The sequence below is a fragment of the Carassius gibelio genome, chromosome B17 (assembly GCF_023724105.1).
Source record: "Carassius gibelio isolate Cgi1373 ecotype wild population from Czech Republic chromosome B17, carGib1.2-hapl.c, whole genome shotgun sequence".
NCBI lineage: Eukaryota > Metazoa > Chordata > Actinopteri > Cypriniformes > Cyprinidae > Carassius > Carassius gibelio.
In genome coordinates this window covers 17,169,217-17,185,093 of record NC_068412.1, presented here as the reverse complement: position 1 = coordinate 17,185,093, position 15,877 = coordinate 17,169,217, and the positions used below count along the sequence as shown (strand labels likewise).

At 37.1% G+C, this 15,877-nt stretch overlaps 1 protein-coding gene across 1 annotated transcript; it reads right to left on the bottom strand.

The window, feature by feature from the left end:
* Positions 1 to 114: 114 nt before the first annotated feature.
* Positions 115 to 15,240, bottom strand: LOC127976081 (tyrosine-protein kinase Lck). The gene is made up of 13 exons (XM_052580196.1): positions 14,898 to 15,240; positions 12,357 to 12,466; positions 10,563 to 10,629; positions 10,387 to 10,477; positions 10,079 to 10,180; positions 9,084 to 9,187; positions 8,579 to 8,728; positions 8,283 to 8,435; positions 6,110 to 6,289; positions 2,807 to 2,883; positions 1,118 to 1,271; positions 866 to 997; positions 115 to 742 (listed from the first exon to the last, which is right to left on the bottom strand). The coding sequence occupies exons 2-13, from the start codon at positions 12,459 to 12,461 to the stop codon at positions 537 to 539; spliced, it is 1,521 nt and encodes a 506-aa protein (XP_052436156.1). The 5' UTR covers positions 12,462 to 12,466; positions 14,898 to 15,240; the 3' UTR covers positions 115 to 536.
* Between the last annotated feature and the right edge of the window lie 637 nt (positions 15,241 to 15,877).

Genomic DNA, 15,877 nt, shown 5'->3' with positions numbered 1-15,877 from the left:
TTTTTTTTTTTTTAGTTAGTGTTTACAGGAAGATGTAGATATTTAACAGAATTAGTCACAGTGAATATGAAATCGTTTTGATCAAACAAATAAAAAGAGACAGAATGAGGCCCATTTATCTCTTGGACTGTTTTACTGGCTCAATATTTCATTATGCAGTTATATATGCTTATATAAAAAATAAACACAAATCTGAGAGCAGAATGAAGAAATAATAAAAGTTCAAGGGAAGAACATAAAGGAAAGCATTCACTCATTCATTAAGAGCACAACTGTAGCCAAAGATTTTCCTGTTGAGATTGTAATAAAAAAAATAAAAAATTCCATCTGCTAAAAAACTATACATGCACCCGTTTTACACTGTTGGACAAAGCTAAGGCAAAATCCATGAACAGTTAATGATTATTATAGAAAACATTTTAATTAGAAGACATAAAATCTCAGTTTTTTTTTCACTCAACTAAAGATGACTTGAACTGTATTTTGGAATATTTTTCAATACAAGTCTTTAATGTGGGCCCGTGGACTGCACGTTTTCAGCAGGGCTGCTCCTGGTACTGTCTCTCTGTGGCGGTGAAAAAGTCCTCTAGAACACTGCGTAGATACTCAAATGTGGGTCGATTGTCTGGGTTCTCTGTCCAACAGTGTTTCATGATATCGTATAGGTCCTCGGGGCAGTTATCGGGGCAAGGCATGCGGTACCCTCTCTCAAGGTTTGCGATCACCTCTGGGTTTGTCATTCCTGAAAGATCAAGAGTAACCGTGTGGGGAATACAAATTCTGAGACAGAATGATTTCATAATGCATTTCCCATTAATGCTACTATACAAAGTTAAAAAGGAAACACATAAAGCTTGTTTGTTACCTGGATATGGGATTCTTCCATAGGTAACAATCTCAGTCAGCAGTACTCCAAACGACCAGACGTCTGATTTGATTGAAAAGGTGCCGTAGTTTATGGCCTCAGGTGCCGTCCATTTGATAGGAAACTTTGCACCTGTGTGATTTAAGGCATCTTTTTGTTAAAGCATCTCTGGTATCCCAGCCAAACTGTCTTTCTCTGGTAATCAGATCTTGTAACAGGATATAACAGAGCATGATACAGACGCTGCCTTACCTTCTCTGGCAGTGTATTCGTTATTTTCAATGAGGCGGGCGAGGCCGAAGTCAGCAATCTTGCAGATGAGCTCATCAGACACCAAAATGTTGGCAGCTCTCAGGTCTCTGTGGATGTAGTTCTTCTGCTCTATGTAAGCCATTCCATCTGCGACCTGCAGGGGGCAGTGCAGTGTTAATAAAAGGCAGAATAGCATACTGTCATGCTTTTCTACAGTTTAACATGTAGCTATACTATGCAAAGCATGTATGAAATACTGTTATGAATATAACAAAGAAATCTTTTGTAAGATTAGGGCTATAAATATTTTTACTTTCACTTTTGGATTTAATGCATCCTTACTGAATAAAGTAGGCCTATTCATTTCTTCAAAACAAAATAATGCAATGTGCAAAATGATGAAGTCATGAGACATAGGTTGTTGCATAGGTGTTTCACATACTCATTTTATAAAGCAGTATGCAGTAGGTTTGTATTTCTTTCCGAATCTAGCCCATGCTGCACACACAGACAGAGGTCAGTTCCTGAGACAGGGAGGCTCATGCTTTAACTTCCCTTGATTTGACTTTTAACCCTCACTGATCCACTCCACCCAGCACAAACCCACACAGAAGGCTGGTTTGCTGCTATACTTCCTGATGCCTGATGCATCTTCTTTCTTTATTTTTACCATATTTAAGCTAGCTGAAGCTTCAACTGATCTCAGAACAGTAAGGTAGATGGCTGCTTAACTTCTCAGAAGTCTGCTCTTTTTGAATCAGCACTACAGTGGGAGAGTGAAGTACAACTTTTCTCCTAGATGAGCTCTGTAGTCTTCCTGTCATTTTCTTCAACTCTTTCACACAAAATTAGACTAATCTGTGATTGTGGGCAGATAATACTATAGTTTTTCTGTACAGTATGTGTGTATGTTTGCAGATGTGTTGTTATAGGTGTTGCATGATTATAGTGTGCTTTCTGTAGAGGATGTTGCACTGTGACACTGTGCGCATATTTGTTCAAGGAAGTCATAGTTCAAAAATGTGTTGGTTTGATGTGAACATGCCTCACGGTTTTGCCTCAGAACTGTCAGGTTAGCATAAATGTGTAGGCATGCATCTCATCTGTGTGTGTGTTGAGAAGAGGCAACAAGCTCCATGTATTCATTTCACCAAGATTTAAAAAAAGCGTAGAAGCAAGTCTTCTCATTTTATGGAGAAGACTAGCTGAAAGATATCACACAGCATCTAAGCTCATCCCTAAAGCGAAAGACTCTTTTTAATGCCGCTTCAAAAACATCCTGCCTCTCACTTTCTCTGTTATCTTTTGTCAGTTTGTGGGTAAAAATGTTAGTTTAATTTACCAGTCTTCAGTGTCACGTGACTCTTCAGAATGAATTCTAACATGCTGATTTGGTGCTCAAAAATAATATATTTACATTGTGTGTGTGTGTGTGTATATATATATATATATATATATATATATATATATATATAATCAAGTCTAGATAGTTTGACTTGGGTAGCAGTGCAGTTGTTGTATTAAGGTGTCTAGACTCATTCCAGCAAACACAGTCGTGCTCATTGTTAACCATGAGATTAGGAAGCAGAGCAACGGCTGAATAACGCTGCCATCACAAGCTTAGAGACAGTGGTCAAACAGAGGAATGAGTGATAAACAGGATATGCAAGGGTCTGTAAAGTAGCCCACCTGAGCAGCCATATCGATCAGCGTATTGATGGGTATAGCACATCCCTCTGGAGTCTTTAAAAAATCCACCAGGCTACCTAAAATTAGAGATAACACAACATTGTAACATACATAATTTACATAGAGCAAAAAAGATATCAGAATTTAATAACTGCACTTTAAACTGTAAAATGTTAAATATATTTAAATCTGGCTGGCTGGAAACTAATCAAGTGAGACTGGGCAGGGCGTTTTCAGCTCTTTGCTTTGCTTTGATTTAATTTAACACTTTTTTTATCATTTGTAAGTCTTCTGTCTTGTCTTCAGCAGCCTTTTTTAAACATTCATCAACCACAACTCAATGTTACCGGAAGCATGCTCTCTTCCATCAGTCATTTTAGTTCAAAAGGAAACAGCAGATAGATGAATGCTGTTGTTTCGGCGCGATATGTAATATAATGTTCTGTATGTTCTTCTCTGAGTTTACGAGAAACGCAAAAAATAGCATACAGATTAGATCCAAGAACTAGAACAAAACAACTTCAGGAAGTGAGCGCAACCAGTTTGGATTAGTCACTGAGACGTTTGGTGTTAAAGGCCAAAGCTGTTGCGTTTGAGACGACGAGCTGTGTTGGAAAAAGAAGATCCGACCGACCCTGGAGGAAATTCCCACAAAGGTGCAGCGGAAAATGCTCTGTTAGGAACTCAAGTAATCAGCCATACACACGCCTTTCATCTCAGGTTGCATTACGGTGTAAAATTCAAGGTTGTGGTTAAGTTTAGATAAAGTTCCCGTGTTTTGAATCATTCTATTATTGTCTCCATTGTTAAAATAATAGGGGTGGAAAAAAGGCCCATCAACCTCTTCTTTAAAACACAGACAACAATTGTGCTTTAAAACACACCACATGCATCCTAAACAAAGAATTGGGAGATTTACAAGCTGAGCGTAGTTTTCCATCAGCTTCCTTTAAGAGGGGACACAAAGCAGGACCATTCACGAGCTGCGCCACCAGCGCGCTGACGTTGTAACGTGGCTGTTCCTCTGAGAGTCTTTTGTTACTGTCAGCATCAATATGACATTCTGGAGGCCCAACAATCCTCTTAGGTGCAGTGAGACCAACAAACCACAGAAACAAACCATACTGGGTTACACATGGAAAACATACATCGGATTATGCCTGCCGATGATGACCTTAGGTGCCATTGTTGCATTAAAAAGAAAAAATATAGGGTGTGGACTCTGTGAAGGTCTTTTTTGTGAGCATTTATGAGTCTGACTTGTTGTGGTGAGTTTCTGGGTGGTTGGCTATAAATTAGAAAGCATTCCTTGAACACTTACTTTTTATAAATTCCACTGTGTTCATTCTTTATTCTCTTTCTGTGTCCCACTGCTTTCCGCCTCTCTCAGTGTCTTTTCAATATGATGGAATTTGTGCTGTAACTGTGACCCTGCTTTCTACGTCAAGTCCGGTTTTGCTGTGCAATGCTCTATAAACAGGTTGCAGTAAGATGTGGTGTGTGTATGAGGGGCTTATTATGTAATCGTGGTTAGAGAAAATTAAGCAACATAACTGCAGCTATAAAGATTTTTAGCCCTTCTGAAACAAACTGCAGCTGTATAGGTTTTTCTCGTCAGTAAAGCTTCATCAAGATAAACTCATAAAAATAAAATGCCCACAAAGCAGAAACCAAACAATATTTTAGCATCTTTTGAGGTACTCTGTCGGTTCAGACACAGTGTAGACTGATGGCTGTCAAGAACCAAAAACCAGCAAAAAAACAAATCTTACGCCTTAGGACTTGTGCAACATTTTTCATTTCATGTGAAGTTGTTTTATGCTTTAAGCTTGACAACTCGCAGACAAACATCTTTTGTAGTCCACAGAAGAAACTAAGTCATTTTGGTTTGCAATGGCATCAGGGTGAGTAAATAATGACAGTAGTTTTATTTTAATTGAACTAATCCTTAGGGGAAAAGGAGTGGTAACAGATTGAAAATAGTTTGAACATGTTTTGAAAAAATGGGACTTATGAAACATGCATCAGATCTGTGTACAATAACAACAAGAACAACATAATGACAGCTAAAACAGAATGTTGTGAGACACTAAACTGAAGCGGGTCATTTTCTGTTCTAGAACACTCAAGGTGGGAACACCACCAGATATGAAACACAAGCTCTACATGCCATACACATCTGCATGCCATACACATGAGGGATGTCAAAACCTCTTAGTGAGCGATGACAGGCATGAATCAGCTCGTTTGATTTAACACCAGACATTTTGAAGGAATAAAAATGAGGGCTGTGACTATCAGATATTGAGAGGGACATGTCACTTCAAATATTCAGATAATTGGTTGAGATGAAAGATTTACATTTGGTCCCTTTGTAATCTTGAACATTTTTACACAGTCACAGTTTTTTTATTCTTTTTGATTTTTAGCAAGAATCAAATTAAACTGTCAAAAATATGTATATTTCAAATAAATGCTGTTACTTTAATGTTCTATTAGTAAAATAATCCTGAAAAAAAAATGTTTCACGGTTTCCGGAGAATTTTTATTGCCATAAATTACATTTTGCAATATATTAAAAATGAATAAAGTGATCTTATTGTAATAATATTACTGAACACAATATAACTAACTGTTTTAACTCTACTTTATTAAATAAATGCAGCCTAGGTGAGCATAAAAGATTTATTTTAAAAAACATGAAAAAAAAAATATCCAACCCCCAAACCTTTGAAAAGCATTTTTTTGTTGATAAATCTTGATTTTATGTAGAAAGTGTTGTATGCTTACAAAGATGCATGTATAATCATAGTTAACCTCAAAAAGGCTCATAGATGTGCATTCGTCCATATAAGTAAAAGAGACAGAGCACATTGCTGTAAATATAAAAACACTGCGGTCAATGAAAGAGACTGAAAAAAGTTGCCCCTCAAAAATACTCAAAGGGGGTGTTTGATGTTTCTCTGCTGAGAATCATTCAGGTGAGTGAGGGACGCGTATTGAGATGCCTCCAATATCTTCAAAGCCTTGAGAAAGCTTTGTTTTCATAGAGCGGACACAAATGAGGAACTGCTTTGGGCTTTACACACAAACAAGACTGCTTATGATCCTGATACTGCTCGGACCTGTTAGTTCATGAAAGTTTGAATGGAAGTTTACTCAATGAATGTGTCTGTGTTTTGTAAAGGAAGTTCAGGTGGGACACGGGGGATGATTTAATACTAGACACAAAGGCTTTGTCATTCCATTGAAGTCTCCCCTCCCTTGTTCGCATGAGTGTGTAAGTGCATTTGCGTGTCTCACCGTTCTCCATATACTCAGTGATGATGTAAATGGGCTCCTGCGTAACCACAGCGAAAAGTCGCACCAGTCGAGGGTGCTGCAGGGCCTTCATCAGGTTCGCCTCTGCCAGGAAAGCGCTGATGGACATGGTACCTGTTTTGAGACTCTTGATAGCCACTCGACGGTTGTTGTTATACAGCCCTATAAACAGAGAGAGAATAAGGGTGTGTGTTATTTTAAAGGGGAAGTAGTTCACCCATACACTCTAAAAAACCCGGGGTTATTTTTTTAACCCAAATGCTGGGTTGAGCCTTTTGGTAATTATTTTGGGTTATTTTTTCAGTGTTTGGGTAGTTTATGTGTTACCCAGCTCCTGGGTCAAACGCAACAACCCAATGTTTGGGTAGTTTTTGTATTACTCAGATCCTGGGTCAGACTTAACCCAGCGGTTGAGTCATCCTAAAGCGGGGATTTGCGTGTCTTCTCTTTTAGTTTTTTTGTTTGTTAAACGAGTTTAAATACGGACAATATGTATAGCCTATTAAAACGATATAAACAATGCTGTAAATGATAATAAAAGGAAAATAAAGGAAGTTAACATGCAAACCAGTGGTTGTGTGGATTATTTTAGAAAAGTTTAGAGGATTTAAGTTAATCTGTAAACATTATTTAATGTATGAAGTAAAAAATAAGGTAGTAATATAGTAAAAATGAACTTTATTTGGGTTAAATCAATCCCTTATGTTGGGTTAAATAAACAACCTAATTTGCTGGGTAAAATTAACCCCAAATGTGTTCTGTCCTATATTTACTCAGCCTTTGGGTTAATAAAAACCCAAATTGGGGTGTTTGTAACCCAGTGTTTTTTAGAGTGTAATGAAAATTCTGTCATCAAATTTTTCATGTTGTTCCAAACCTGTACGACTACTTTTTTCCCAATGGAACACAAAGGAAGCTATTTTGAATAATGCAGCTAACCAAACAGTACAAAACCCTCAAAAAAACAAAACAAGAAAAAAATCATTTTTATGGGTGAGCTATCACTTTAAGGCTGATTTTGAAAAAGACAACATCTCATTCACTGGAAAATTTATTTTCCTGAGGCCATACTATTTCATTAAGGTATGAGTCTAATATTTCTGTTGTTATAAAAGCATTGTGAAATAAGTGGCCTTGTGAAAACTGTTGCCATATTTGAGGGTGTTTTTAAAGAATTTGATTTGTGAGAAATCCACAATGTTTTCTTCGCCAAGTTTCTTTGGCTTCACAGTGTTTGACTTCTTGAAAACCGGTTGACTTTTTTTTTCTATGGGTTTGATTTGTATGATGTTATCACAAATGAAAACGGCTGTGGTTTAATGAATGGAACGGTTCAGTACATGAAACGGTTCTTTCATTTGAATGAGGAAAGACATTCACTGCAAAACCAAACAAAATGGCATCTATGATGCGGGCCCTTCTAGTCATGGAGCTGACAGGCAGCGAGGGAAACATGCCGGTTGCTATAACAACCAGGGACAGGAAGTGGTTGAACTAAAGCCTTGATGTGACTTCTATGGTTCTATTTTAGGGTCAAGACAAGACGAGCATAATTCTACTGTAGTTTGTTTATGTTTGAAAACTGGTCACATCTAAAAAAGAAAAATATTGTCAATATAGAAACAAAAAACATGAGTTTAGGCCATGATGTTACTGTAATTCTAAAATTGCAGCATCCTGTTGGTATCTAAACAAAAATATGTAGCATAATTCATATACTTAATATTTTATATCAGTGGTTTTTAGCTCACAGGAGTGTCTTAGATCACAGGATGAGACTACCTAAAATGCTGATTCTGCTAATTTACAATTCTTGGACTATCTCCAATGCTAAACATTAGTCAAACATTCCAACAAGCTTACTATATGTACAGTTCTGATATGCCAGGTGGTCGGGGAGACACACTCATAACACATAAGCCTGTAGATGCATGTTTATCTTTACCCATTCATGATGGTCCAATGCACAATGTTTGCTCACATTTGCAAACGTTTCCAGACAAGCAAAGGCAAACCAGGCACAACACCTGGATGCTGAACTGCATTTGATGTTTATTCTTATTTGTCTAAAGAACTTTGTTGCTCAGTCTTTCACCCTGAATCTCGACATTAAGAAATACACTCAACACAAGTTAGGAAGTAAAACACTTCTTACCCATCCATACTTCACCAAACTGCCCCTGGCCCAGTCTACGCTCCAGTTTGAGAGACTCACGAGGCACTTCCCACTCATCCTGCCACCAGGGCTTCTGAGGGGCTCGGGTTTGACACGGCTTCACCAGGCGAGTGCATAGTCCATCGGCCTCTCCTGCACAGAGGAAGAGAAACAAATGTCACTTTTCAACCACACTACATTTGAGCTCTTATAAACAGAGTGACTGAGCTGTTCTTATGCCTTTTATGAATAACCCGACCGATCTGAGTAAGGTACATATGAACACTTGAACATACGTGAATAATGTTTGACCAGCTCTGAGAGGGAGTTGAAGGAGATCTTGGTGGTGATGTAGAATCCGCCCGCGTCCAGGTTGCGAATTCTGTAGTGCTTGATGATGTCACCTTGTGTGTGGTCCAGGTCTCTCACTGACAGGGAGAAACTACCTAAGGCACCAGAACAACAGGAAAATCCAGAGTCAGAGGCTGCCACCTTCATCCACCTTCATAACAGTGAGAATTTCTAGATTGGAGTCATTTTACAGTTAATGTTCTTCAATTCATCCTTTCCTGTAACTTATTTGAAATTTCTTTTTTTCTTTTTTTATATTTAACAGTATTTTTTAAAATGATTATGCAAACACATTTTTTTTTTTTTTACATTTTGTAATTATAAAAAAACCCGTATTAAGCCAGTATTGTTATTAAGCCAGTATTATAATATGATAGCACTGTCTGATGTGCCTTTATATTTCTGTGTTTGTTTTTGTTGTTGTGTGGGGAGAAATGAATTGTTTTATACCTGGTGTGGTCTCACTCTCTCTGATGAGGAAGGAGCCCTGCGTATTACCGGGGGCCAGTAATTGCCTCATGGCGTCGTTCCTGGAAAGGTTTTTAAAGAACCACCTGCAACACAACAAAATCATCATTTTCTTAGCTGTTTGACTCATTAATTGTCTCATTTTGGGGTTTCATTTTTTTAAAACAGGGTTGGGATGTTTCATTACTCCCACGATCAGATCCTCCCACCATCAAAAGTCTTAAACCTGAACATGTGCAGAATTGTGCCGTCAGCAGGTTCTGGGGTAGTGATGCTCAGAAACTTGTGAGATTTGTGGGAGTATTTTTTTCTTCTATTCTTTCCATTACTGACACCCCGTAATCATCTGTCGTAAGCAGCAAGGGTTCCCCTAAATGAATCAACCTTTCAGCCACAGATTTGGGGTGGTATTTCCCAGATCTCACTGTGGGGAGGTTGATTTAATCTTCTTTATCCAGAAACCCACAGCAGCTGATCTGCATAAATATATTTCTGTCATGACAACTCTAGGAGAGATTAGCATAGTACTGTATATGACAATGTTAATGTGTTGGAGGATCTTGGTGGAATTGATGTGCGATGCTGCTGCTGTTGCTGCAGCAGAGCAAATACACTGACTTGCTACATTGCCAATTCATCCACAACATGCTGCTGTGAGCATGTAAGAAATACTGCTGCTGCACATATAACATGAATGAAATGACCTCCATATAGCATGAATCACCCCATAGCAGATCTATACAGGTGGAGCTGGGGAAGGTGGAGGGTTTCCAGCAAGCTCATTAGCTGCTGATCCAAAAAGATCCATTCGGTTGTGCCATGTGATGATGTCCTTATGTCAGATTGAGTTTGACCTATCGGACTGCACCATCTAGAGTTTCATGCCAGAACTTTGGATTTAATTGTGCTCATGTGGATTTATTTGCATTTGTGTGAGTGTATGCACTTTGTATGCAATCGATCCTTGCGTTACTTACGGTTCTGTCTCCATGCTGTTCAGTTTCCCTACAAAATTCTGTGGTATGTATCCCCTCTGCCCGGTAAACAGAGACTCTGCCATGAACCAGTCAGGATCATCTCTAAAACACACATAGACACATACATTATAGTTTCAACCATGACAGTATCTGCTCTTAAAACGGCACAAATAATTAAAATGGAGAAAATCTGAAACGACATTCAGTTCAATTCAGCTTCTCAAAACCCAACTTGAGTTGGTGAGAGTGAATGGTCAACCATGTTTGATGATCTACTGAGATTGTCAGTGAATGTAGGCTCTGCTTACTCATTTAGGATTTTTAGCTTTTCCCCTTTCTCAAACCCAAGGTCATCACTGTGGCACGGCTCATATTTGTATAAGGCTACCACCAGGTTCTCTGGAATACACAGATGACAACAGTGAACAGTCTGAAACACCTATTATGAGCATATCTGTAGGACGTTTTGAATGTGTCTTCTCACCTGGAAGAGGAGATGATGGTGGAGGTGTGTACTGGGATGGATAAGGAATCAGAGGATCATAGTTTTGCTTGAGAGAGGATAGAAAACAATGTCAAAATCCAGTGTGAACAAACAATATTCATTAATAAAAAAATATGGCTACAGCTATAAAACAGTGACTGTAATTCTGTCCATGTTTAAAATCAGAACAGTTATGGCAATTGTTATTATTAAAATTCTAAAAACACACAAATATTAAATAAGCTATTAACAACGTCTGAAGGAAAGTGGTTTTAATTATTCGACAATGATGAACGATTTCCATGAAATCTCTTCATGACATCAAAATCTTTAACCTGTCTCAATAAGTTAGGATTGTCATAAACCACACAAAGCCACTTCCCTAAATAGGGTGGAGCTGTTCTTATTTTCTTCTTTCACAGCCTATTATGAAACCACTACCTCAGTAAAAACAAACATTCCATAATTATCATTATGCCATTAACAACATGTGCTGTTCCCTTTAATTTCTAATCTACTTCAATAAAAACAAATCACAAGGAAATGTGTCTCAAATTGAGATTTTTACGTCCTCAATTCATTACTAACACAAAGGCTCATTTCCTTCAGATTATGTAAGCGGGTTAGTGGGCTGACTTGTCTGAAGAATGTGTCACATCAATGCAAACAGACCATGAACAGATACAATTATTATGATTACTTAAGTATTTGTATAAGTATTTGTGCTGAATTCAATTAGAATATTACATATGAAAAATCATTTTCCACATGATTCAACTGAACTAAACACAATTACAGATTAAGAGATCACCTGAAAACATTTATGTATTGGGGTTAGGCTTACTTTAAGAAGTAGGCCTAAGACAAAAAAAGATTTCGATTGAGTAAGATAATACAACAGGTTGTGTTATTTTCAACACATCAGTTTTAAGAGTGTGGGGTCAGTGGTCAACCATCTATAGAAGATATACAGCGATTATCAGTATTGCTAACCATTAAGGATTTTCACCCTAAAACAAACAAATATTCCATTTCAGTTTGAGCAAGGCAGATCTTTTTTGTTGTTAATGCTTTGTGTAGCACTTCGTTGTGTTTTGTCTTGCTTTATAAACCACAGAGATTTGTAATGCATCTCTTTAGTGTAGAGAATGTCTCTACCACTTCCTTTCTGTATCTTTTCTCCACATATTTTGTGACTTCTCTGTCAATTGTCACGTAACAACCTGCCTTTTTTTGTCTCAAAATGATGAAATCGTATGATATATCAAACAAAGAAAAAAAAACTGTCACTGTTACTTTTGTAATGTAGAAATAGGCTACTACAATTTTCTACTCATTACGTGAATTATTCAATGACTTCTCAAGGGGTTTTTCTACTGGATTTTTTGTTGGGCAAAATATCTTAGTTCTTCAACCTAAAGGTCTTGTAACCACTCTAGCACAGCTCGCTAACTGTCTGGGAATCTTAAATATGTTTTATATATATTAAAAATTTAAAAAATTTAAAGCATTTACTTCAGTATGGTTTATCGCCATACCTTCCGATACATAGCATATTTCTCTTCGCTGATTCGGATACTAAATGCTCGAGCAGCCTACATGGTTGGTATGGATACTTGCCTGATTAAGCTATTTATTTTCGCAAGCGTCTGTTTAGCTCACCCTAACTTATCTAAATTTGTGGTTACTGATTTTATGCTGAGATATACTTGAATGTAGAAGTTAAAAAATAAGTGTTAAGTGTAGCTAACATTCTCGTCAGCAGACATACAATACAAAAACACATAGACATACCTGTATTTGACTGGATGGAGGTTTTGGGCAGTTACATTTATCGCAAAATTCATCTGGATGGTAGGAGAATTCGTCATCAGGATCAAAAGAGCCACAGTTCCCCATATTTGCTAAGCATGAGAGAAATACAGTGACATAATTTTTAGAACTACAGTAAGCATATCCAAGTATATGATCATCAGTTCATCAGTCAAGCGATCTAGCTCCTGGCGAATAAAAAGTTTGAAGCAGTGGCTAAATAAATCAATTGATTCATTTACATTTACAATAAATATGTTTTAACATTATGCTGTGTATCTATTTGTGACTATTTGACATGTATTCTCGTTAAGTTTTTATGACTGTAGTAGTTGAACTGAATATTTTGTGTAAGACTGCTCACACTGGATTAATTATTTCCTGATATATCAAACATTTATTTTTAATTTAGGCCTAACATTTAATAGGCATATGTATCCACAGGGTTGGACAAACAGTAAAAATAATAATAATAATAATTCGGTTCTGAAGCAGATCTGTAACGGAGGTTAATATTCTTTATGAATTCTAGACACACTTTTTTCAAATCAAACAGTGAGTTTCAGACAGTTTTTTTTAAATAAACAAAGGGATTTGGATTACAGTGATCCGCATGCACGTGTGTGTGTGTCTTGAGCACGGTGTGTGTAGCGTTATGAACCTGGAAAGTTCTGTCCATAAGTGTTTGTACGGAAGGATGAACTGTATTTTTGTAAAAAAATTAATATGTAAACACGAAAGCCCACAAGCATTGTCATTTCCATTAAGAAGATAAATAATGTGCTAACTCACTGTGTATGTCTCTGTGGGGCTTGGACCCGTGAGAAACTGAGTTGGTGGGTCAGGAAAAGCTTAAGCCTCTGGGTCAAACAGAACACTGCATGCTCATGGGACAGTTTGGGAGATCAGCCCAAATCAAAGCAGGAGACAAGACTTTCCACTGACCCGCGGCCTGTACCTGACCCTACCAGTATCAGTGCAAATGAGTCTCAAGAGATGCACGCCAAGGTCAAATGTTTTGGGTTAAGTATGCTTTCTGAAGTACGAAGCATAGTTAATGTTTTTGTGACACAGGTGTTCCTTTTTAATCCCTTAGTTACTGGGGGTTGTTTTAACTTTCACTATATGGGCAAAAAACACACTTTCATTTGTTATGCAGGTATGGAATGAAATGAGGGTGACTAGATGATGACAGATGGCTTCGTGCTCATTAAGGCCTCCAGTTTCTCCTGTTACAGAGGATGGGTTTGTATTGGTTTGAAACGAAGCCAAACAGATCAAATGCCTCTGCCATCTCACCGAGACAATCAATCAAAGTTTTTTTTTATATATCATTAAATCAACATTATGTTTGAGAGCAAACAGAAGTCAAGAGGTTGAGACATGAGGGAAAAACTTCACTAATTCATACAAAACAGTCAAAGCTCTGCCAAAAATAAATACAAATTTAGATTTTATTGTCCGTAGGCCTATTTTATATATACCAAGCTGTTGTGTTTTAAATTATCTTATAATACCAGATTAGAATATTTCGAAAAAATGCCTGAAATGACTTATACCTTCCCAAATAAATAAATAAATGATCTTAACACATACATCATGATCATTTGATTTGGAATAAACATTAAAGAATGACTGTTAAAAAATGAAAGTGGCTGTCAATACTAGCGAGAAGGCAGTATTTAATAAGAACGCATCGTTTTTCTGACCTAATGTTTATTAAATTTTCCTTTTGCAAAAAATAAAATAAAATAATAATAATAAATTATTTAACCTGTGTTCATTTTTGAGGATTTTTTTTTCTGGGACTGAAGATAATTTTTTTTTACTGATTTAACATTCAAATACAGTGGCGAAACGCAATCTAAAAAACTTCCTTAGTGACTGAATCACAATTTTAATTTAAAATCATGAAATTATTATTGACTGACCTTGAAATCTAATACGATACAACACATGCAGTGATGATGTTCATGATATTATCTCTATATTTCCTTTGTGACTTACTTAAAATATAATGAATTTTTAACGCTAAAGAGTCGAAAGTGTAATAGCGTTCTAGATATTTTGATTTATACAATGCCTACAGTTATAGATATGATTTTTTACACAAAAACACTCTCACCTCTGCTTTTCTATATCAGAATTGAAAGATGTTATCCCTGTATTATAAATGTACATAACTGTAAATGTACATCGCTGATTCTTTTTTTTTAAGAAAATAAAAGCCTTATTTTATATTTTTTTAGCAAATATTCTCAGCTCAGTTTGAAGCTCTTTTCGATTTATTTTCTTTTTTTATAATTGGTTGTTACTAATTTTTTTCAATAGTTTCTTCTGCTCCATCTCAGACTGTCTCAGGCTTTAGTTTTCGCTCGTAAAATGTCATCTGATAAATCACTTACTGATTTAAAAAAAGACTGTCTGAGAATACTTTTACCGGCCTGATAACCTATACTCATTAAAACTAATCTTGGCCTTGTTTTAAACAAACAAAATTAGATCCCAGCTGGTAAAACTTACCTTTTCTGTTGACAGAAGTTGCTGATGTTAGTGACGGGCCAGTTCAGCAAGCATTGTCATGTCTTTAGCTTTAGATTTTATGAAGAACACATTTTGCCACAGAGCAACAAAACCAAGATTACAGACAAACCGACAAGATCTGTAAAGCTTCGGCGTGTATCGAAAAACATGTGCTGCTAAAGTGTGTAAGGCTTTGTAAGTCACGTCACAGTCTGACTTCCCACCTTAACGAAGGCACATCATTTGCAAAGGCATCACTCACACACACACACACGCGCGCACACACACCACAGTGGTGCAGAGCAAGCTGATGATAGAGCTTCCTGTCGTTGAGGTGTTTGAGCTGATATTTAACATTTGTCAGCAGGTGCACACTGCTCTGAGCAGCTGGTGTCACTGGAGTGAAGGATTCTGGGTCAGGACTCCACTTGTCACCTGCTTTTGTGGTGCCATGATGTCAAAGAGCGGAAACTTTAACGGCATACATGGCTTTTTGGCTTGTATTTGTACTAAAAAGAGCCACGAAACTTTACATTTGAATGTTTAAGCTCAGAAGTGTTACACACATTTCTATTCCATGAGGCATTTGTGAACATTAAGGCCTCAAGTTTACATTAAACCGAATGTCAATGCTCTGTTAAAAAGTAGGCCTCTCTTGCAAAACTGTTTTACTAATACATACGTGTGGATATGCATGTGCATACCCATACACAACAGAAAATAAAACTATGCAACTAATATTTTTTGAGGTAAATTTGACATTTACATGACTAGCTACTTGGATATGAGGCTCATGTCTCTTGCCATTATTTGTTTCTTAAATGCTTTCCGTCTCTCTCTCTGTATCTCATTCTCTCTGAGCAGACCACACACTTTTGTTGTGGCATCAGTCTGCAAATGGTGCATGCTCTTCCAGGAAGTCACGGCCCAAACATTCAAAGGAAATGAGGTACATTCTTAAGTTTTCTACTGCAGGAGCC

Bases quoted from the DNA above. Each gene is read 5' to 3' on its own strand.
- LOC127976081 (XM_052580196.1), bottom strand. From the start codon at position 12,461: ATGGGGAACTGTGGCTCTTTTGATCCTGATGACGAATTCTCCTACCAT. The intron at 6,290-8,282 runs GTAAGAAGTGTT...CTCTGTTTATAG, and splicing joins GTTTGGTGAAGTATGGATGG to GGCTGTATAACAACAACCGT. The intron at 2,884-6,109 runs GTGAGACACGCA...CTCTAATTTTAG, and splicing joins CACTGAGTATATGGAGAACG to GTAGCCTGGTGGATTTTTTA.